The sequence below is a fragment of the Vulpes lagopus genome, chromosome 1, assembly GCF_018345385.1.
Source record: "Vulpes lagopus strain Blue_001 chromosome 1, ASM1834538v1, whole genome shotgun sequence".
In the NCBI taxonomy this organism is placed as follows: domain Eukaryota; kingdom Metazoa; phylum Chordata; class Mammalia; order Carnivora; family Canidae; genus Vulpes; species Vulpes lagopus.
This window is the reverse complement of record NC_054824.1, coordinates 54617351-54642260: the sequence shown is the minus strand read 5'-3', so window position 1 is coordinate 54642260 and position 24910 is coordinate 54617351. Positions and strand designations below refer to the sequence as shown.

Here is a 24910-nt window from a genome sequence, read left to right as displayed (position 1 = left end):
ATACTCCTCAGCCCTCTGCCTTTAGGCCTTTGGTCTCACGTTGAATTCCCCACCTGGTCACATCCTCTCATCAATTCCCTTAGAATGTGAACTTTCAAAACCCAGTTTTTATTTTGTTTTTGGGCAGAGCAAAATCCAAGAATGGGGGCCGCTGCCTGAGAGAGAAACTGGATAGGCTTGGCCTGAATTTGCCAGCAGGAAGACGGAAAGCAGCCAATGTTACCCTCCTTACTTCCTTAGTTGAAGGTATGATTTTTCAGCTCTGCAAGGTAATGGTAGAAAGTTAACAAACTCAGATTTGTCGGGATTATGCTGTTTCATTTTTTGTCTATAGTATTAAGCAAGACAGTTAACAGTTACAGGTGAATTTCCCAGTTAATCATGACAAAGATAACTAAATTAGACAACATAAGGCTTAGATAATTAAAATGTCATTTAATATACTAATCCTGGCAAAAATAAAGAAGAAGACAATGCAAGATTTAAGTACTTCGACCAGTATTTTCTAAATAACAGCAAAAAAAAAAAAAAACTGGCTTTGCTACTGTCGTTTTTATTACTATTTATCTTGGAGTTCAGGTAAATCTGGTTTACCTAATTATTATGCAGTGCAACATGCTCTATAGGATAAGTAATCACCCTTTATATAGTGTTCACAGGAGTCTAGGCAGGATACCAAGCCTGAGAGCATATTGTGTTAATCCTAGTAGGCATCTCTTAAAGTACAGTGAAGTTCCATAGCTTTATGGGTGGATAAGCTGAGTTACAGAGGGGTTAAGGTTAACCAGTGATATAGAGACAGAGGCAGTAATATATTCCCAGAAGGTATTGTTTTCCAAACTTACCTTTTCCTTTTTGTTTCTTCTGTAAGGACTAAACTACATAATCTTATTCAAACTTCTTTTAAGAAGAGGTATTATTGGAGGCTTATTTTTAACGTTTTGGGGGAGCTTTTGAATGTCAAAGGAGAGTTCTTCCATAACCCAGAATGCTATTATTTTAAATCTGAACAAAGGGGGCTTTTTATCAAAACTCACCTAAACACACTTGTGAAACTTTTCTTGCCTTGGTTACTCTATTGTCTATAAGGCACTATAGGAAGTGAAAAGTAAGGGAAACATACGCAAAAAAAAAAAAAAAAAAAAAAAAAAAAAAAAATCTTGCCTTGGGCAGCCTGAGTGGCTCAGCGGTTTAGCGCCACCTTCAGCCCAGGGCCTTATCCTGGAGACCTGGGATGGAGTCCCATGCCAGGCTCCCTGCAGGGAGCCTGCTTCTCCCTCTGCCAATGTCTCTGCCTCTCTCTCTCTCTCTCTCCCTCTCTCTCATGAAAAATAAAATCTTAAAAAAAAATCTTGCCTTTATCCAGATTATCAATTCATACCATTTACTGTATAACTTTGTAAACCAGCATGTTCTAGACATTTGCTTTGTTCCCTAATTGCAGTAATGACAACAACAACAACATTATTGACCACCAACATTTAACTGGTATTACCATTACTATTGTCCTATGTTTTGTGATGTGTTTGCTTGTGTGTGCTGATACTGAGAACTGACGGATGGTAGAAGTTGACCTGTCATCCGTTCATATGGGTTGGGAGTACTGGGGAAAGGATGAGGTAGAAAAAAATGACACATGGGTTGATTCTAAAAGTAGACAGATTCCTGTTAAATTTAAGTAAGAAGATAATTATAGCTATTTAACAATAGAACAAAACACTCAGAACGTAAGGAAGTGCATTGAAGAATCATATGAGTGGTAGGACTTGATTGGCTCTTAAACCCAACTCTGCAGGAAAATCAACTTGGGAGGTTTATAAAAAATTTTTGGGCCCCTTCCCTAACCATTTGAAACTCAATCTCTGGGGGTATGGCCCCAGACATCTATTCTTTTTTCAACATCCCCAATGATTGTAATGTATTATGATGTTTAAGGATCATTGATCTAAATGTTTCTTGAAATCCTTTCCACTTCCTAGGATGGACTGGCTGAATTCTCATAAAATTTGTAGTAAGTGTGAAAATTAAAGGCCATAACAAAGACCATTTTCTGTAGTGTCTGTGAATATACTGGCCAATATATCTGAAGAGCCATACATAAAAGGGTATATTCACAAGTCTTCTTACTGATTTTTATGGTAACCAAGCACTGAAGTATCCTGTGTAGGAATCATGAATCTATGCTAACAGAAGAAGTACAAGTTAAATATGTGAACTCCTAGGATGATCTTTGTGGTCTTGCTGTCAACTCTTCAACATACCTTTCCTACCGTAGAAGTATCTAGCTAACTGTGTTCTATTCATTTGATGTGTGTTCATGGAGGAGTCACATCAGCCTTGGCTGATGAAACCTAAGATTTTATTCTTTCCAGACACTTTAATTGGATGCTTTTGAAATCCCCTAAATCCTCATGATGTAGAGAAATACATTTTTTATTGTTTAATTCTAGACACTCACTGTGATGGAATTGAGGAAAACATATTTATTTATTTATTTTAAAATATTTTATTTATTTATTCGTAAAAGACACACACAAAAAGAGGCAGAGACATAGGCAGAGGGAGAAGCAGGCTCCATGCAGGGAGCCTGCCGTAGGACTCCATCCTGGGTCTCCAGGATCACGCCTTGGGCTGAAGGTGGCGCTAAACCGCTGAGCCACCGGGGCTGCCGAGGAAAATATATTTAGAGGCAAAAGGACCTTTTGCATCCCTTAACTCTCCATGTATTATAACCCTCAAATGCATATGCACACTATCTCTCTGTCTCTCCACCCCCACACACACACTTAAAAGTTTTACTATGATGTGTTATATTCTCTGATTTTTATATGATTCCATATTTTTGTGTTCTTTTTAAATGCTGATTATAAACCTACTAAATTTATTTCAAAACTCATACTGAGTCATGATCCACAGTTTAAAAAACTGTAAGTTGTCTTAGCACATGGAGAGAATCTAATACTTGAAGAACAAGGATATGCCATCTAAATTAAAATAGGATTCATTTTATCGCTGGGCTGACCTGAAGAGCAGTTGTGTTGTTGAGGACTCTCCTGTATATTTTTATTCTCACATTTTGGTTGGGTTGGTTATGACACCTGATGACTCTTTTCCATCCAGCAAGATGCCATTTTGTGCAGTAGGCACATAGTCTTTGGAATCCTGTAGATGATGCTAGATGTATACAGAATAATGGTGACTTAATTCTGACTTATCAAAACCCCTGGAAGTTTGACATAGTTAATGCTTCTCTTCAGTACTTTAAGGATTTTGGTCCTTTTTTTGCACTAATATGGGTCTGATTCAGTTCTTTCAGATTCTTTAGTGAAAGGGCAGCTGTGCTGGGTGCCCACTCAGGCTCGGTTTTTGTCTGCTGACTCTCTGAATAGCGCCCACAGAGAATAACTTTCTCTGATTGTTTGCTTGGTGGGGCAGGGCCATGCAAAATTACTCACATACTTCCTTAAATGAGAATTCAGCAAAGTGTTTTTAAAAAGTTCCCTCAAAATGTCTTAAACATTGCCTTTTGGTGACTGTACTCACTAGCTAGAAAACACTAGATAATCTTCATGGTAGGATCACCATTTGTGTTATTGTTTCTGGTGCCCATTTTGACAAATGTTTAGGTCACAGAGATGATAACTCCTAAGTCGTGTGGGTGTGGGGGACTAGTGAAGGAGTTAACTGAAAAGCTGGCTAGCTGTTCAGAAATGTTTAGTGTTTGTAAAGTTTGCAACAATGAACAGCGTGCCATTATCCCAATGTAAAAAAAAAAAAATGCTTGTATAATTTTAAGTGGTAAATTAAAAACTTCCCCATATTTACCAGTTGGTGCTTGTAAGACTTTAAACTGACCATATCTTTGGGTGAAACTTGTCTCCTGTCAAACATGTATTGTAAGAGCCAGCAACATTTCAGATTAATTTTTTTCAGAAATTCTAAAACTATATTGCTAGTCATCAAAAATCGTCCATCAGTTCTTATGGGAAGGAATAGTATTTTTTGACCATTCTTATTGATATTTCCCATTTATCTCCTAGATTTTCTTTTTTTATTTAAAGTTTATTTATTTATTTTTAAGGATTTATTTATTTATTCATGAGAGACACAGATAGAGGCAGAGACATAGGCAGAGGGAGAAGCAGGCTCCCTGTGGGGAGCCTGATGCAGGACTCGATTCTAGGACCTTAGGATCAAGCCCTGAGCTGAAGGCAGATGCTCAACTGCTGAGCCACCCAGGCGTCCCTCCTAGATTTTCTTCAATAACCCATATGTATATTTGAATACCAGTATCTAGTAATATAGCTTTTCTTAAATGACTCTCTTTTTAAAAAGCTTTATTTTAATCCCAGTTAGTTAACATATAGTGTAATATTAGGTTTAGGTGTAAAATATAGTGATTCAACAATTCCATACATCACCTGGTGCTCATCACAAATGCCTTCCTTCATCTCCATCATCTATTTCATCCCTCCCTCTAAACCCCTCCTTTCTGTTTGTTCTCTCAGTTTGTTCTCATAAAGAGTCTGTTTCTCGGTTTGTCTCTCTCCCTTTTTATTCCTATTGCTCATTTGTTTTGTTTCCTAAATTCCACATATAAGTGAAATGATACAGTAATTCTCTTACTCACTTTCTCTTACTGACTTATTTTCCCTAGTGTTATACTCTCTAGCTTCACCAACGTCATTGTAAATGGCAAGATTTCATTCTTTCTTTGGCTGAATATTCCATTGTGTGTGTATGTGTACATGAACAACCAATCAACCAATGAACACTTGGACTGTCCCTATAGCTTGGCTATTGTAAATAAGACTGCTATAAACATAGGGGTGCATGTATCCCTTTGAATTAGGGTAAATACCCAGTAGTATGATCACTGGGGCAGTAGGGCAGTTCTATTTTTAACTTTTTGAGGAACCTCTATGCTGTTTTCCATAGTGGTTCCACCAGTTTGCATTCCCACCAGCAATACACCAGTGTTCTCTCCTCCCTTCATTCTCTCCAACACCTGTTGTTTCTTTTTAGCCATTCTGACAGGTGTAAGGTGATATTTCTCTGTGGTTTTGATTTGCATTTCCCTGATGGTAAGTGATGATGAACATCTTTTCATGTGTCTGTTAGTAACCTGGATGTCTTCTTTGGAAAAATGTCTATTCAGGCCCTCTGCCCATTTTTAAATTGGATTATTTGGTTTTTGGCTGTCGAGTTGTATAAATTCTTCATATATTTGGATACTAACAGTTTATCAGATGAGTCATTTGCAAATATCTTCTCCCATTCTACAGTTTGCCTTACAGTTTTGTTGATTGTCTCTTAACCTGTGTAGAAATTTTTATTTTGATATATCTTAAATGTCTTTTAAGACTGTTGATTGAGACTCTTATAGAGTTATTTCTCAAACATCCTGATGGTCCAATATACTGTTAGTATCCAGTCACACACCTCACCCCACCCCCATTTTGGTACAGGGTTTAAGCACAAATGAGCTAATATCTAACTGGCTTTATTCCTCATACACTAGACTTAGAAATAAATTTCATGAATGTCAGCCTTCTATGATGTCATAGTAGTTGTCAGCCCCCTTCTGGGAAAGATTTGAATACAGCATTGCCATTGGTTCTGTTTTGGTAGAAATTTCAAAAAAAAAAAAAAAAAGTAGTGCATGGATACACTAGTAGGCATTCCATGCAGAGATGATATAAACTTTGTAAAAGCAAATGAACATTTGTTTTTCAAAAACTCCCCCCAGTCGTTGGCATAACAGTAGTTTCATCATAATAATCCAAATTTCTATGCTTGCCTTGGGCTTTCCATCATTGTTTTTAATTGTTTTATAATAACTTTCCCCTGTATTTCTTTTAAATGGAGTTATTCAACTAATAGTGCCATCTTAAAATTGTTCTTAAATCAATATATTAAAGTAATCATTTTAGGGATTATTTTAAGAATTTAAAGGAGAGGGCTATTTAATGCAAATGTATATTTAAATAATTCACAGCATTTCTGATATCATTGTACCTAGTAACTGCTGGAATGAAGAACTTGAAACTGACTTCACAAAGTTGTTTGAAAATGAAAACTTTGATAAAGCAGATATTTAGAGTGGGGATTTTTTGGGCCCATATAACAGACATGTTTGAACTAGACTGAGATATGAATTTGAATTTGAATTTGAATCCACAGTCCCCAGAATGTAAAGTAGATAATATTCTCTTTTTATCCATATGCCTTCATCTAAGGGGTTTTAGATATATAATTAGTAGCTGATATAACTTCTTGTTACCCCCTTTATCATAAATTTGATGTTCTTTTTGTTTCCTCTGTTTTAATCATATTTCTGTGACTTCTCTTCTGTTTCATTCTGGTTTTCTAACATCAGAGAGATGTTACTCTCTGGAAAATATTGTGGGTTAGAGTTGTTTAACCCAATACACATACCTTTCTGAGGAGATCTTGGTATAATCTTCTATAGTGGAAATACTTCTATCTTTGAAAAACATTCAAAGGATTTGGCCAATATTATTGTTCTCATTCTAATATCCCTACTATTTATTTATTATTTATGAATCAGCAGCTTCTATTAGCTGCCCTCTCTGTGTTTTATTGCAGAACAATCTTTGCAGAGTCAGTGGTTATTAAAATAAACATGAGGATTCAATGATGTAATTATTCCTACCCATTGCTCCCCCCTCATGTGAGGTTTTCCAAGATGGTTAAAGTTGTAGAGTGTTGCTGGAGGGAAGTTTTGTTCACTGGAGTGGGTGCTTTCCTGGGACAGTTCTGCTGAATTTGCAAAAGCTCATGTAACATTCTTGGGCAACACCAGGCATTCTGAAAGCACTGCTTACGTCCATTAACATAAATACCTTGACTTGCATTCTGTTGTGATGGGGTCAAATCGTGTGTGTGTGTGTGTGTGTGTGTGTGTGTGTGTGTGTGTGTGTATTTCAAAACAGTATAGAACAGAGGAGAGTGTGAATATACACCAACAAAAGAAAGGGGACCATTTACCAATATTGTATATAATTTCCATTCACTCTTTTTGAGTTTAAATCCTTTGTTGCTGTTGTTTCATTCTTTAGTTTCAAAAAATGTAAGCTTCTAGGCCTTGCCCTGAACTTCTAACTTAATATGAGCTAGTTGTCCCACTTGCAAAATGTGTTATCCCTTCAGCAAGTATGTCTCTCCTGCTCCAAATAAAGTGACCTTTGAAATTTTGTCAGATTTTGAGCTGGTTACTTAACCTGACTCAGCTTCATTTTCTTAGTTTATAAGTAAAGATTGTAATATCTGTAATGGTTAGGATGATGTTAGCTATTATAACAGTTAATTCCCAAATGTTCAGTGGCTTAACATGGTAGAAGCTTATTTCTCATCATAGTCTGATGTGGGAGTTCCTCACCAGGGGTACTTTCTCACAGTTTCATTCAAGGACCCAGAGTCCTTCCATCTATAGTTATTTCTTTCTCTAGGTCCTAGGAGTCCCATTCATTGAGCTCACAATAAGGAGATACATGATGACAAAAGTACACAGCTTCTTACTCACTTGGCCAGGAAGTGACCCATATTACTACTGTTCACAGTCCAAGAACTAGTCATGTGGCCACATCCAATCCCAAAGGTATGGGGTATACTAGAAAATGTAATCTCTAGCTGGACACAGTCTTCTCAGCAATGATGCTGTATGGTATGTAAAGAAAGGACAGATCTTTGATGCTCCTCACTCATTGCTGCTACATCTGTCTCATACATCTTATGTAGGATTAAATATACTCACAGTCTAGAAAAACTGACTTGGCAATGAACTCTTTCCAAGAGAAAAGGTGTAGTGACTGAGTATAGGTATATCAAGTTTTCTTGCCTTGACTAATGTGCTTTTCAAACACTCAGTTTCTACTTTATTTCCGTTATTGACATTTATCAAAATTCATAGGTATTTTAATAAAATTATAGACTGTAGTTCTTCCTGTTATTGTCTATATCCTGCTGAATAGCAAAGGCAATTTTGGAATTGCCTGTGTTTTAATTTACAACAAATATTTGAATTTAGAATTCAATCTCTCTTAAGAACGGAATCAGAGATTAATTTTACTTTTGAATTAATATGATTTTAGTAGATAATTTATTTAAATAGTAGAAAACATAAAAGTTACAAAAGAGCATATAGTAAAATATCTGCTCTTTACTCTATTCCCTAGTTGTTCAGCTCCCTTCCTGGAGGAAAATAAATGTTCTATTAAACAAATGGGTTCTCTATTTCCTTCCGAGGATATGTGTATGTATGCATGGGATTTCTTAATTTTTAAAAGAAATTATAGTATTCTATACACACTATTCTGCTGTTAGGTTCTTTTTGCACACCTTATAATAGTGTTTTTTCTCAGGGATTACCAGTTGTCCATTCTTTTAAACACTCATGGTATTCCCTTGTTTGAATGTCTCATAATTTATTTAGCTAGTTCCCTATTGATTATTATATATATGTTTACAATCTTCAGCCATTGCAAATTGTGAATTATACAATGAGTAACCTTACATTTACATAAATAATTCTGCAGATATGCAAGTACATTTATTCAATAAATTGCTGGGAATGTTGCAGGATCAAAAGATATTCGAGTTTGTAATTTTAGCAGATTTTGGAAGATTGTTCTCCATAGTGGTTAAATGTTTATGACCCCACCAGCAAGGGGAGCACCCTATACTTGAGCCCAAAGAGAGTGCTATCAACTTTTTGATCTTTGCTAATTTGATGGGTTAAAAAAAATGCACCTCAGTTATAAAGGAGATTGAGTTGAGTGTTCCTAGCAGAATTTAATGAACTTAGCTGTCTGTTCATTTACTTTGTCCCTATGAGGCATTTTTAAATATTTTTTCTTATTGATTGGTGAATGCTCATTATATATGATAAATCTGGCTGAATGTCTCTAATCTGAGTTGCAAAGCCTCCCCATCACTAGCTTTGATTTGTCTGTTTGCTGTTAGGAGTTTTTCGTTGGTTTTCTTATTTGTTTAGGTCTAAGTCATATAGGCTTTTTGATATTGGTATAACTATATGTCTCATACATCTTATATCATGGTTTTTAGTTTTAACTGTAATATTTTAAAAGTCTTTTTTTATTCCAAAGCTATAAAAGAATTCTCCCATGTTCTAATTACTTTGTGGTTCTATTTTTTATGTTTAAATCGTTGATCCATCTGGACCTTGTTTTGTCGTTAAATGCATGATATAGATCCAATTTCATTTGTTTTTTTCCAGATGGCCACCCAGTTGTCCCAACACCTTTTATTGAAAACTCATCTTTTCGCTACTAGTATGAAAAGCAAGCTTCATTTTACACTACATCACTCTCCAAATACACTTTTTCAGTAGATTGACTACTTCATTTCCTTAGCAGGGCTCTTGTTTCTACTTCTACCACCCATTTCCATTTTTTTGTTTTTATTTTTTAATATTTATTTATTTATTTATTTATTTATTTATTTATTTATTTTTCTATAGGCTCCATTCCCAATGTGGGGTTTGAATTCATGATCCTGAGATCAAGAGTTGCATGTTCTACCAACTAAGCAAGCCAGGCGTCTCTCCTTTTCTTTATAGAATTTATACCATATGAGCCAGATAAGGCACAACTCTATGCAAGGGTGCAGATAGACAGAGGTCTGTATCCTTTAAAATTGACTTTATAATGACTATCATCCTTTTGTATAAGCCACAGAATACTTGTATTTCGTGAAGGTATACGGCTAATCCCTACTCAATGCTTTCCCTTCAGCTTAGGACAGTAGGTTTTTTTTTTTTTTTTTTTTTAGATTTTATTTATTTATTCATGATGGCCACACAGAGCGAGAGCGAGAGAGGCAGAGACACAGGCAGAGGGAGAAGCAGGCTCCTCACAGGGAGCCCAATGTGGGACTTAATCCTGGGACTCCGGGATCACGCTCTGTGCCAAAGGGAGCCACCCAGGCGTCCCTAGAAGCTTTCAAAATATGCACATACTTAGAGTTAATTGACATGGGGTCACACCTGTACATTAAAAACAAAAACAAAAAAATAAAAACAAAAACAAAAAAACCCAGGTTATGGGAGCAGCAAGTGTTGAAAAGTACATGTATTGTCTATTTTAAAAAATGGCTGGCTCCCTTGATGTAATGATACACTCTATTTTTATGGATTTTCTAATATAGTTCATTCTTTCTAACAATTCTCTTTGTTCTAGTTTTTCACTGTTTTCTTTAGAAGTTTTCACAAGACTATTGTTATAACTAACCAATAAGATATTTGAAAGCTTGTTCCTTTGACAGATGTTTACTGAGTACCTCTTATGAATCAGTTGATACGCTAAGTGTAGGGTGTGGAATGGGAAACAAAACTATTGCTTTGAAAAACAAAGTGTTGGTGTTTAAACAAAATCATCTTTAAACTAGGAAACTACCACATTATAAGGCACTTATTTATGTCATGAGATTGTATTATATGTAGTGCTATAGAGTACATTCCTTTCAAAATAGTTTGGGAAGCCTATAATATATTAATTTTGTCCCTCAGCTCTAGAGTTTACTATAAGTTGATATTATATGACAGTTTATTTAATGGAATATCCAGTTTTAAAAACATTCCCAAATTTTCTTTTTTTTTTTTTTTAAGACTTTGATTTTTAAGTAATCTCTACATCCAGTATTGCAGCAAGAGTCACATGCTTTATGGACTGAGTCAGTCAGGCACCCCTCAAGTTTGCTTTCTAATAGGTGCTTCTTGGAATAATCCCACAGACAGATTTGAATATGCTTATTTCACATACATATAAATAAAATTGAAATCATAGATATGTGACTAGAAGTTAACACATATGAATAAAATTGAAATCATAGATATGTGACTAGAAGTTAACACATATGAATTGTTGCTTTTATTGAATAACATTGGGTATTGTGATACTAAGCTAAATTGTTTTTAGGGCAATATTGTTACAGTGGCAGTTGGTAAGAATCACCTGGTGTTAACAATATAGAAGTATCCTTTAGTGCAAATTAGTGTACATTTTCCCTAAATACAATAAAGGAAGGAAAAATCCTTAATGACTTACAAATGGTTGAAAACTAGCTGCATTTATTTCTATTTAAAAATATATTTAGATCTTCTTCTTGTTAAATAGTGTGGGAATCCAGAAATTCAGTAAAAACAAGCGATCCAGAAAACATTTTCCCATTAACTTTCCACTTCTAGGCTGCATCAGTGATGGACATTTAAACTTTTCCTAAAATTTTCCCATAGTTGGTCACTATTTGCTTTTGAGTGTGAAAAATGAGTGCCCTGACATCAGGGAGCAAGTCCTTTTTTATGCTCTTCTCATATTCTGTAATTTTACTTCTGTTGGTTTGAGACAGTTATTCAGTATGAGTCACCCACTGCTGATGTCATTATTGAAAAAATGAATGCTTCTTAGGGGTTTCTACTTTTTTTGGAAGCAGGGTAAGCCCTGCTTCACTTATAGATTCTAAAGCCTTGCAATTAAAATACTCCTGTGCAAGCAATAACCCTTAGCCCCAAACATCCATCCTACTTCTAAAATATTCTTGAAATGACATGATATAAAATGGTCATACATGCTAAAGTTATTGTATTGCTTCAGTTGTGTAAAAAAGAGTGGAGGGGACTGGTTTATCAAGTTGCACAGCATATTAAAATTTAAAAATGGCTTACGCCTGTCTTGCAAACAAAGAACTAGGGCATCCTACCTCATCTCACAAAGATATGAGTTGACACAGCAATATTTGCCATATGGAGATAGAAGGACAAATGTTCTCCGCCCTTCCCAGATCATTCTCCCACCAGGTCACCACACTTGCTTGTAGTTCACATGGGCATCTTGTCCCACCACAGACACCAAGAAATTCATTGATTGTTATCTTCATGAATCAGTCAGATCCCCTAGAATATTGTTCACATGTTTTTTAAAACTTTTTTTAAAAAAGGTTTACTTATTTGAGTTACAGGATGTGCACATGTGAACACACATGTGCATGAGGGAGGGGCAGAGGGAAAGAATCTTCAAGCAGACTCCCCACTGAGTGTGGAGCCCATCGTGGGGCTCGATCTCACAACCCATGAGACCAAGAGTCTGATACTTAACTGACTGAACCACCCAGGCACCCTTTCATGTGCTTTCTTGATCCTAAAACTTCTATTTTTCTTAAACTTGTTGACTCTAAGATACCTGCTGTACAGGATTTAACTACAGATTTGTCAACCTTACTGAATATCATGTGTGTTGTAATTCACTGATTCATTCATTCATTCATTCTTGGGCCCCCACACACAAAGCTTTTGTGTCATAATACACATTTTTAAACTACATATCAGAGTGTCTTCACTTGCCACTTCTTTTGATGTAGCATTGCTATACATCCAGTAACAATGTTACATTGCAAGCAAGAGAAAGCAGTAAACAGAACTAAGGGAAGGAAGGATCTGGCTGTCAGTGTAAATGTAAATAGCAGCTGTTCCATTCAAACTGTTTTAAAAACTACCTCCCGGTGAGAGCTTTGCATATAATGGGCCAGAATCAGGTTTTAGCATAAAATTTAAGAGACATGCTGCCACCCTCCTGTTTGCACTGCTTCACTTGTCCCACTCCTGCATAAGCAGTGGAGGATAAATATATATAATAGTCTATGAAAATGTTATCCAAATATCCCTTTCTGTGACAATATTGCAATATGCAGATATATCAATATACACAACTCCACATGCTGTACAAAGATGACACTGTGAATGGATTATTGTGTTAGTGGCAAGATACTTGTAAGTCCTAAGATCACATGAGCTTATTCTCTATCACATGCTGTGGCCACTGTTTCCGACTTTATATCTCAAGTTTGAAATGTCTTGAATTATCTCCCTTCTGTCATTTTTCTAGCAAAAGTGATCATATAGATGGCATTACAATGTCTTAAAATCTTTGTGCCATTTTTCTGTGATATATGCATGGATTTTCTTTCCTAATAAGTTAGGGGGATAAACTGCTGGTAATAAGCACTTTAAAAATATTTCTTCTAAAAAAAAATATTTCTTCTACATTGCAGCTTTATCTAAAACTGTGGCCCTTCAATAACTATCACTACCCAAACTAATATAGAGACCCTCTCGATGTAGTTATGTCAACTTCCTATTTAGAAGGGATGACAAACAATCTGTTTCCTACCACGTGAATATGAAAGTCTTAACTAAAAACCTGCCACTGCTTTGAAACGGGGGTGGCGGGAGGTGGAAATCATGATTGGTAATTCACAAAACATTATCTAATTCCCCATGATGACCACCTTCTTCCCCTTTAAACTTTTGGAAAACATTTTATCTGTAACACTCATTTGATACTTATAGTACAATAGCTTTTGTTATATATAATATCAACATAATGTCAGTAAACATGAACTGATGGTAGTGTTCATATAGGAGGCAATATAAATTATAAAATGCTACTGAGGTGTTTTTCCTATTATTATGGGTATGATCATCATTGTCCTGGAAACACAGAGGGCCCTTTTATATCCTTTATCACTCCTACATAGCACGGCACCTTGAGCAAAAGAGGTGCTCAGTATATGTGCAGTGAAAGCTTGCTTTTTTTTTTTTTTTTAAGTTTTGATACTCAGGTGAAATTTGGGTTGAGCTTTAAAATCACTGTTGTTTTCGAGTTTGAAATACATTGCCAAACCTTACTTTGCCGGTAGACCATTTTTACCTTTTTTCTTACAAATTTACTCAGGTTTAAGATTTTTGTGAAAGACCAAAAGTTATTTATGATATTATTGTCCTTAAAAAGCGTTCTGTTTTTAATAATGTACATAAGAAGCATTGTGCAGTGTGCTGAAAGGTACTGAAGCCTGCCAGAAAGCCAGACAATGCTGGTACTATAATCACACAATATAGTGTCCTTGGCAATATAATGGTACAAAATTGATAAAATTCATTTATCTCCCCTTTCCGAAGTGTTCCAGGTTCTTTGAAAAGTTACTTGGACCCTTTGTCAGTATTTTGATAGATCTCATGGGAAAGATATCTGAATATTTCAGATGCACTAAGATTGAACAACAACAGAATGGCAAGCTCGTGGAGCTTTCTCCCTAAGACATTAATGTGTAGGATCTGAGAAGCCAAACTGGTATAATGGTCAGAGACTCTAGGGAAGTCAAAACTCCTAGAACCTTCCTGTTTTCCCCATCAGCCTTTCACAAACCTCCGCTTGCTAAGTAGCTTCCCTGTTTCTGTTTCTCCTCTTCCTACGCCATACCCCACCCCAAAAGTCCTTTCCCTGGGATTATTTAGAATAAATAGGAAAAATAATCCATCTGACCACAAGGAGGAATGAGGCTTGAGGAAAACATAAAGTGTTACTCTTACTGAGTTTAGACATTTGTGAAAAACTGACTTTTATTGTCTGCCAACAGGGGAAGCTTTACACTTGGCTCGGGATTTTGGCTACACTTGTGAAACAGAGTTTCCAGCCAAAGCTGTAGGAGAACATCTTGCCAGACAACATATGGAACAGAAAGAACAGACAGCAAGAAAAAAGATGATCCTAGCGACCAAGTAAGCAGAATGGGAAGTCTCTATATGCCTTCTCTCAGTTTTTCCTTTTTTTTTTTTTTTTTTGAGTGAGGGAAACAGTCTAGAAGGTACCAGTTCTGTAAAGCAGGGGTTCTCACACTTCAGCAGTTAGATGTATTACACATGGACATCCCACCACCCCCAGCCTTGCACCCATAGCAAGATTTACAAACTGCCTTTGTTTAGTGATGGTTCTATCTTTGACATTGATAATGGTTTTTGGAAAACTCTCCAGAATATGCAGGAATTCTTAAGAGAAAAGTATGTTTAGGAAATGTAGATTCCAGGCAATTGTGTCATTAGCTGCTATGTGATTTGGTCTAAACCACTCAGTGCACCTTAATACATGAGGGTGAAGATCTCAAATGAATACACTATGAATATTTGGAGAATATGACAAAGAGGACCCAGATGTGTGAGGCATAACATGGAGACCTCTGTGCCCAAGGATTGCCATCAGTGCCCCCATTTTTTCTGATGTATAATTAAACAAATGATCCCTATCCTGCCCCACCTGCAGTGGTGATACTGTTGAAAAGAAAAGGTATCATATATGAGAAATCTTCTGAAAAGTGTAAACAGTCCAAAGTCCAACAAAAATGTGAATTAAAATAATGACAGAGATGACATAGTAATGGGGAAGCTTGGGTAAGTTGAGTCCATGTTTTCTCAAACTTGGAAGTTCTTTGATAGGGAATGGAAGAACTACTATTTATTGTGTGAAAACCCACAAAACAGTAAATATGGCTGTAAGTCATGGTCAAAGTTTTAGAGAAAAATCTTTCAGGCTGTAACTAATTCATACTCTCTTCTCTTTATTAAAAAAAGCTACGCTACATAATGGACTATTAATAATCTTACCTAATTTCTGAACTATACGTTCAGATTTTAGAACTCATAGTCCCAGGTGGGTTAACTTATCATTTCTAAATTAGTTTCTTATTTGGAGAAAACTTTTAGACAGAATAAAGTAGACAGTGTTAAAGTCATTGTTTCTTAGAAACTGATAGAAAATGACTTCACATGTTGGTTAAAATTTAAATGGGCTCAATGCATAAAAAATGCAGTATTTCTTCTACCAACTTTTAATGTCACATAGGTTTTTTTTTTTGTTTGCTTGATTTTACAAGTTTAAGAGTTTAAATGGAATACCTGCCACCCAAGAGGCTTGTCCAAGGTATTAAATACTTTATTTGGGATCTGTGCTACTTGTGGCTGGCACTGTTTGGGTTTACTACTTGTGTATTTCTCTTCTGAGAGTAACTTAGATGATTCATCTTGCCCAAAAGAGAAGGAAAACAAAAGGTGGTGGCAAAAAGAGACAAAGAGTAAAACAAGGAAATAAAGGGAGAAGGAACAGAAGACAAAGAAAAATGAAGACTAAGAGCTAGAGAAAAAAATTAGAAGGCAGGTATAAAATGTGGACTTAAGATTATGGTATAGGTCTTATTCTGTGCAAGTTCCTGCAAATGTGCTAGTAGAAAGAGCTGAAACTGGATGTTTTGTGTGGCTTATCTCCTGGGGGAATCTTAACTTCTGTTTTGCTTCAACTCATGCCCTCTTCCAAGGGAAGACCCAGAGAGGTTTTCATTAGTAATATTTCAGTTTCTCCAGGAAGAACCGAAAGTACAGATAGCCAGTCTGAATCCTTAATATAATCTTGGAAGAAATAAAAAGACATATTATACAGATCCAGAGAAAGATACAATGCAAGAAGTTAGGTAGTATCCTCCAGCTGTTCCCAAAACATAGTTTCCTTCTAGCTGGCAGGAGTATATAGATTTTGCCAATATGTGTACCCACATGACACCTGAATGACACTGTTATCCCCAGATACAAATTATCCAAGAGAAAACACCTTTATGTTTTCTATCTCAAAATTAGTTGGTCACAGTTTCATTGTGCATATTCTAAAACTTTCACTCCCTAACCCAGAGAAATCCTTCTTCTTGTCACCCTTTCCTGAGAAGGGTTCCATAGCTGCTTACCTCTACCCCACAGCAATGCCACCACTAACATTCGAACCTTCGGAACACAAATACCCATTTTCTTGAGAGTTCCCATAACTCTGTTTAAATGTCTGTGCATTCAAACTGATGTGGAAATTTTGTTTTCATAGAAGTCCAATGTTAGTGGAACTTGAGGGGATTAAGAGAAGTACTTCCATATTTGTCAAAGTTATGCTGAGATGTCTATTTTAGAGTAGTGGATTCAACTCAGGAGTAGTATTTTCCTTCTACCTAGGATCCAAATAATGTCTATTTTTAGATGATATTTGGGACTTTGGTTTCATAAAATATTACAAGAACATGTACTTTTCTTTGATCCCTCTGCCCATAGCTGGACATTTGCAAACCATTAAATAATCAAGAATTGAGCTCACTGATTCCAATTACCTTATTTTGTAGAAGGGTAAAGATGTCAAAGCATCTAGAAATTAGAAGACAGCCTGTATAATTTTTTTTTAATATTTTTGGTTGCTTATATCCATCCCATCTTCTTATTAAACAGTGTGAGACAAGAATGAAAGACTATGTAGTCATAGTAAGTATATACAAGACAAGTAGTCATCAATATAACTGGGGTTGTGTAGGAATAGCATGCCTTTCCCGCAACATATGAACGGATCTAACGTGTTCTGAACAGTTTCTAATTTTCTAATAGCAAAGCATCAGATATTTTTAATTAAAATGCTCAACGTTGAAATTAGCTTACATGGATACTCATTACATTTCTAGTTAGCTCACCTTTGTTCACAAGACTGTGACAATTGCATCAAAAATACATATGAAATTCATAACCTTTGAATGAGAGATCCAATAACTGACTTCCATTATTGGATTGATTTACATGTTTCTTTTTTACCTCTATGAATAACAGATTCAGTTGTATTTAGTTATGTTGCCAATTGTATATGGGCATTGACTAAGGCCCATTGACTAAGGGTCTAGCCTCCTAATTCCTCCTACTTTCTTGTGTTTTGTTGATTAACCAAATATCTTGGTGTAATTAAACAATTACATGGGAGGGACAGAAACTGAATTAGACCATTTTTGAATTCTGAAAATGTACTAGACAAAACATTTGATTCATGGAAAACACATTTACACTTCTTCATTGAATTTAGAACTAAATATGCTTAATATTTGATCTGTATTAGGGTAAAGCAGAATTGTTAACAAGTTTTAATTGTTATCATAACAATAATTGTCAAAAGGAGAAACACAAAACCTGAAATTCAGACATCAGCTTAAAAATTATGTCCTTAAGGACAATGACGTAAGTGATAAAGTTAGAATTTATGATTCACTGAAGATCATCTTGTGTTACATAATTCATAATGTGACATTTTGTTTTGAGAAATGAGTATTTCTTATTGTGGCTTTATAAATAAAATTTTAAATAAGGATGAAACTAGTCATAAAAATAATAACTCCGTAACTGTCATAATGAGATGATGATCATAATCGCCTAAGGGGAGTCTACAAAATTGTCATCTGTTTTTAAGTCGAGAAGCTGTCCTAAGTCAGTGAGTTAAGAGCAGCAGAATCAAATAGCAGAGGTTAAGAATTCTGGAACTTTTCCTGGTACAGCTTCCTGTGTGGTGTAGCTAAATTGCTTAGCATGAGTTAAATATTTCCACACTTTGCCTTTTCCTCATTTCTTCATCAGCTTTAAGTTTATTATAACCTGCTGTAATGTTTATGCAGTAAGGAAGTTTATTTACCAGCTTCTAAATTAATTTATTCAATTATCCAAATCACTCCTCTGTCATACTACGAGAAGTAAGCAATGTTTGAACCTTTATTTGAATTTTTAAATATATTTTAATCTGATATATTAAAAGATTCATCTTTAAATAGCTCCGATATTTTTTCTGTAATAATAGATTATATTGGTGGTCTACCACATAGTAATTTATGTCACCAGTCTGAAAAATGATTAGCATGAGTCTGGATTTAAAATTTATTTAGAAATTTCCCAAAAAAGTAAAGATAACAGTATATCTAACTCTATTAAAAACATAAAGAACAACAGATAATGATGTCCTACCAAATGACATCATTAGATGCCACCAACTGGCATCAAATAATTAGTTCAAATTTCTATTCATCTATTGAAACATAGTCAATACACCTGAAAGTCAGTCAACTAAGCCTAACTCAGAACAGAAAAAGTGACAAATTAAGATCAAATTTTCTCAATGAAAATATACACATGTAATTGTTAAAAAGCATGCATTTAGATGCTATATCTCAGAGACTCAACTAAAACATTAGCTAGAATATATAGAGAATCTTGTTTGATTTAGAGCAGGTCAGGGCTATCTCTTGCAGAGGTTTTTTTTTTGGGGGGGGGCGGGGGTTTGTTAGTTTTTTCTCTCCTAATGACCCACTTTTACTCCCAACTGTGTTCACAATGAAAAAGACAAATTCTATGAAATCACACAATATGAAAGTAACACTGGCGATAAACCTGAGGATTATTGCTCAAAAAAAAAAAAAAAGAAAGAAAGAAAAATCACAAATGATCTTCAGAAGAAATTTTAGGTACCTAATAGTAAAACTCCACTGACTTTAACTCAGTGATAAATTATTTGTGCTTCAAGATATTTTGTCACTTTTTGGTAATTATTTGTTAATCACACAAATGCTTTGGAGAGTACTTAGTGGCTGGGTTCATGAAGTGACATTCACTTGGAATAATTTGACTATTTTGTACTTGTCTTTGGCTACATTGATAATTACAGGCGGGGCTAATGATTAGATTTTTATGACTACTACCTATTGTAAATCCAGGCCAAAAAAAACCTAATCACTATCACATTATCCCTTGAATATGGAGCAACCTCATGGTAGATGATGTATTCCTTTGAGCAATTCCTTACCTGTCCTTTACTTCATTCTTTAATTACTGTATTAATCTAGTGTTTCATTGTTGTTTTCAAACAAAAATTATTTTCTTCATAGGTTTTGATTCTTTAGAATTATATCATTTAGACTATATATCACAAAGGCTTTACTGCTTTTCAAAATATACAGTAATGTGGTAATTAAAACTGACTAGAAATCACAATTATTTAATATAAGAAAACCAGCAGAAAAATACTCTTCAGAGTACCTTCTGCAAGTAACCATATTATATGGTACATAACAATCACATTTTGTGAGGCTAAGGGGCTGAACTGTGATAAATGATTGTGTACTTTTTAAAAAAGATTTTATTTATTTATCATGAGAAACACAGAGAAAGAGAGAGAGAGGCAGAGACACAGGCAGAGGGAGAAGCAGGCCCCGTGCAGGGAGCCTCATGTGGGACTCAATTCCGGGACTCCAGGATCATGCCCTGGGCTGAAGGCGGCGCTGATTATGTACTTTAAATATTAAAATTCAGTTCACAAGAGTCTGAATTATAATGAAATGCTGGTAAGCAGGATTTTCCAAAGTCTACTTGAGTCATGCCTCTGAAAGAAGTCTGTAACTTGATTTAAACTTTTTATAAATGTGATATCCCCTCCAAAAATCATATTTTAATTTTTTAAAAAGCAATGATTAAGTGTGATCCTTTCATATAGATCTTTTCCTATGCTGAGGTTAATTTATGAATATTCACCTTAAAAATGATCATTGGTTTTGTCAGTGCTCATGGGATGTTAATCACTTCAAAAGTATTACAGCCATCCTATAGTGCTTGGGAGCAAAGATGCCATTCTGAACTTCATCTGTATTTTGTAGATGGAACTTTGGAGGTTGCCTTATGAAAGTTTATCTAGTCCTCTTTTATTTTATTTATCTACCCATCTAGTCCTCTTTTAAATGACAAAACAAAACTTTGGTAAGGTTTGTTTGGTAAATATCATGGGATGAAATTAAAGCCCTGTGTTAAGAGTTCAACTTCAATGATGAATCTTTCATTTTAGACAAATTTGTAAAGAATTCCAAGACCTGTTGAGCCAAGATAGATCACCACTGGGATCTTCCAGACCCACTCCAATTCTAGACCTTGACATCCAGAGACACTTAACACATTTCAGGTAAGACTGGTTTTCCAATTCCCTCAGACTCTCTTTTAAATTCTTAAACCATCTTTATCAACCCAGACATTTTTGTATTCCTATCACAGTTACGTTTAGCAATATCGCTTCTATATTCATATAGTGACTGACTAAATCTTTTGAAATTGCAAACACCTAAGATCAAATTATAAAAACAATGCAGGAAGCATTTTAGATCAGAAAATTTGGTATCTTTGTGCAATTTTCGGGAAATTATGACTTTGAAAGTGAACACTATTATTTCAAGTAATGGCACTTTTGAATCAGGATTCTGAAATCATTTAAATACTTCTTTATCTTGGTGAGGCACATTGTTGAATGAACAGATGACATGACACAAATTAATGGGATATTACACACTGATTTTACAGGGGTATGTTAATAATTTCTGCCCAACTGGAAACTGAAAATGGTTCTTAAATTAGACCACACAAGTATATTTTAAAGCTCCTAGAATGTGTTAGTGAAAGCATACTTAAAATTTTATTTTCTGAGATGCTTTGAAAAGTAATAGAATTTTTTCTAGTTAATTTATGCCCTAGGTGTAACATTGAAAGGAACAAGATAATTACTCAAGTAATTTCCAGTTTTAAAGCTCTAAAATTCTAATGCCTTATATGATATTTCTCATCAGTGTAAAAAATATTTTATCCTCTTTTAATTATCATCATTTAGTTTAAAAAGCAATGTTAAGCAGGGGTCCCTGAGTGGCTCAGGTCTTGATCTCATCAGGGTTTTGAGTTCAAGCCCTGCATTGTGGTCCACACTGGCTATAGAGCCTACTTAAATTTAAATAAAGCGAACAAACATAAACAATGCTAAACAAAGACTATTTGTTTAGCATTACATTTTTTACAATGTACATGTAATGCACATTACATTTTTTAATGTTTTTAGTACCTCTCACTGATTACAATGTACATGTAATGCACGTTACATTTTTTAATGTTTTTAGTACCTCTCACTGATTACAATGCTGTTGAGGAGGATACTCCATTATATAAAATAATGGATATTTAAATGAGTTGGAATTTTATCTGCAACATCAGAGACTTTTAAATAGAGTATTTTATTTTGCATATGCCACAAGGCTCTTCAAGATGTAATAGATCCATCTTAGAAGACTAAACTTGGGGTTTAACTTCTAAAAATGTACCAGAGTACCAAAAATATATCTTTTCTCCTCCCACTCAATTGGGTTAGTGAAAGTGAACGGAATAAAACTGGGAAATTACAATGCCCAGAAGTTAAGAGGAAAAGGCTTTGGAGCCAGTAAAACCATCTTCAAATCCAGACCCTCATACATGTGAGCTGAGTTGTCTTGGGGTAACATGCATTCTTTCCAACCTTTGATTTTCCCTAGCTTTAAAAGGAATAAGAACTCTTCCATTATATGGTGGTAGTGAGCTAAAATGAGATAATGAGTATAAGTGTGCCAGGCTGGCTCAGTCAGTAGAGCATATGATCCCCCCTTTTTTAAAAAATTTATTCATGAGAGATAGAAAGAGAGAGAGGCAGAGACACAGGCAGAGGGAGAAGCAGGCTCCCTGCAGGAAGCCTGATGCAGGACTCAATCCCAGGACTCCAGGATCATGCCCCTAGCTGAAGGCAGACACTCAACCACTGAGCCACCCAGGCGTCCCAAGAGCATGTGACTCTTGATCTTGGGGTCTTGAGTTCAAGCCCCACATTGGGCATAGAGATTACATTAAATAAGGGCAGCCGGGGTGGCTCAGTGGTTTAGCGCCTACCTTCGGCCCAGGACGTGATCCTGGAGACCCGGGATCGAGTCCCACATCAAGCTCCCTGCATGGAGCCTGCTTCTCCCTCTGCCTGTGTCTCTGCCTCTCTTTCTCTGTTCTTCTCATGAATAAATAAATAAAATCTTTAAAAAAAAAAAAAAGAGAGATTACGTTAAGTAAATAAATGAAAAATAAAATGAGATAATGAATATAAAGTAAGCCTTTAGTGAATGATTGTTAACTCCACCACCAATTCAGGTTTAGAAGGTATGGTTTGCTCCACTGTCATATCTGTACAAATATTTTTTGTATTTTTGTATACACACTAAAAATATAATTTTTATAGATGTCTAATTCAGGACTTAATAATTTGTATATAAATTCAAATCTGGATTTAAGGAAGTTTGTTAAATTACAAATATACTCCAAGGAAGAATTTACTGTAAAACATAGAGAATTCAGGTTTTATATCATAGCTACCAAGTTATTTCCAATTACAGGTGCCACAGCCTTCATCAGTGAGCTGTCCCTTTTTTCAGGATCAAAACAAAATACAGCATCAATGTGTAAACTGAATATTAGTGACAGTATGAAATAAATAGGCAAACTGTTTGTTTGCTCAGCATAGGCACAATCTGTTAATTTGTTGATGCTTTAGTTAGTTGCCAAATTAATGCCACAGAACTCCTTAGAGAAAACTTTCACTTCTAAACTTGCGCTTAATGTTTCCTTCCTGGGCTTTATTTGTTCTTATTTACCTCCGCACCATGCAGAATATGGTAGGTAATAAGCTAGTTTGGTATTGCCCAGAGAAGAGCTAAATATATTGAAAATTACTCCCCCCATCCTCAATGAAAAAAAGTGATCATATTTTAGGTGTAAAACTCTCAAGATTATGTATGGCTGCAGGTCCTCAATCACAACAATTTGAAATACACAACTATACCTTAAAACAATTTAACACTACATGGTATATCTATGTTTAAAAGTATCACCTATATGATTTTGGTATCATTATTTACATAGTAATATATATGTGCATAAATGCAATATATTATTGTTATAAATGTTATGTATTAAGTACTTTGACATCAGAAAGTTCTGATTTCCTATTTGTTATGCCTTTTTAATATTTTCCAGATTTTTTTTTTACTTTGCTTTAACTATATTCCAGATTACTTATTTTGATGAGTCGTTCTAATTTCATAATAGAAGATAGTAAGATATTAGAAATCACTTAACTTAGGACAGCCCAGGTGGCTCAGTGGTTTAGCGCCACCTTCACTCCAGGGTGTGATCCTGGAGACCCAGGATCGAGTCCCACATCCGGCTCCCTGCATGGAGCCTGCTTCTCCCTCTGCCTCTCTGCCTCTGTGTGTGTGTGTGTGTGTGTGTGTGTGTGTGTGTGTGTCTCATGAATAAATAAAAATGTTTTAAAAAAAAGAAATCACTTAACTTAAATTCACTTTATAGCAAACTTCCTTTTGTGATCTCCTATTATTGTGATAAAAAGCACTTAAATGTAAAATTTACCATCCTAACCATTTTTTTCTTGACCATTTTAAATGTACAGTTTAGCAGCATTAAGTAAATCTCCCAGACATTTTCATTTTGCAAATCTGAAACTCTAAAATCTTTAAACAACTCCCCTTTTTTCCCTTCTCCCCCTCCCCCTAACCCATGGCAGCTACTATTCTACTTTCTGTCTTTATGATTTTGAGTACTCTAGATGCCTCATAGAAGTGGAATCATACAGCATGTCTTTTTTTGTGACTAGCTTGTTTCACTTAGTATAATGTTCTCAAAGTTCATCTGTGTCGTAGCATATGTCATAATTTCCTTCCTTTTAAAAACTGAATAATGTTTCATTGTATATATATGCCACATTTGCTTATCTATTCATTCATTAATGGATATTTGGGTTACCTCTACCTCTTGGCTGTTGTGAATAGTACTGCTATGAAAATGGGTAAGCAAATATCTCTTTGAGATCTTGCTTTCAATTCTCTTGGATATATACCCAGAAGTAGAATTACTATATTATAGAGTGATTCTTTTTAATTTTTTGAGAAATTGTCATAGACTTACAACATATGAAAGAGATTTTTATAATAGAGGATTAAGCAGAGTAGAGGTAATTTCCTGGGGTAACTAGGAAATGCTTTCATCTTTCTATCTTACAGTACTTGGCACATGGTATATAACCAATAAATATGTTAATTGTTTTTCATAGTGGCTGCACCATTTCATTTACATTCCCACCAATAGTACACAGGGTTTTAATTCCCTCACATCTATGCTAACACTTTTTACTGCTTCTGTTTTTGTCTTTGATAGCAGCTATTCTAATGGGTATGAGGTGATATCTCATTGTGTGTTTTTTTTTTTTTAAGATTTTATTTATTTATCCATAGACACACAGAGAGAGGGGCAGAGACACAGGCAGAGGGAGAAGCAGGATCCACGCAGGGAGCCCGATGTGGGACTCATTCCCAGGTCCCC

The 24910-nt window shown here is 35.3% G+C and overlaps 1 protein-coding gene across 1 annotated transcript in view; it reads left to right on the top strand.

The window, feature by feature from the left end:
* The window catches only part of TFAP2D (transcription factor AP-2 delta), a 56103-nt gene that overhangs the window by 14879 nt on the left and 16314 nt on the right, over positions 1 to 24910 (top strand). Inside the window, exons 5-7 of the mRNA XM_041743001.1 lie at positions 128 to 246; positions 14452 to 14593; positions 20532 to 20645. Coding sequence (XP_041598935.1) covers positions 128 to 246; positions 14452 to 14593; positions 20532 to 20645 — 375 coding nt within the window. The remainder of the gene's footprint in view (positions 1 to 127; positions 247 to 14451; positions 14594 to 20531; positions 20646 to 24910) is intronic.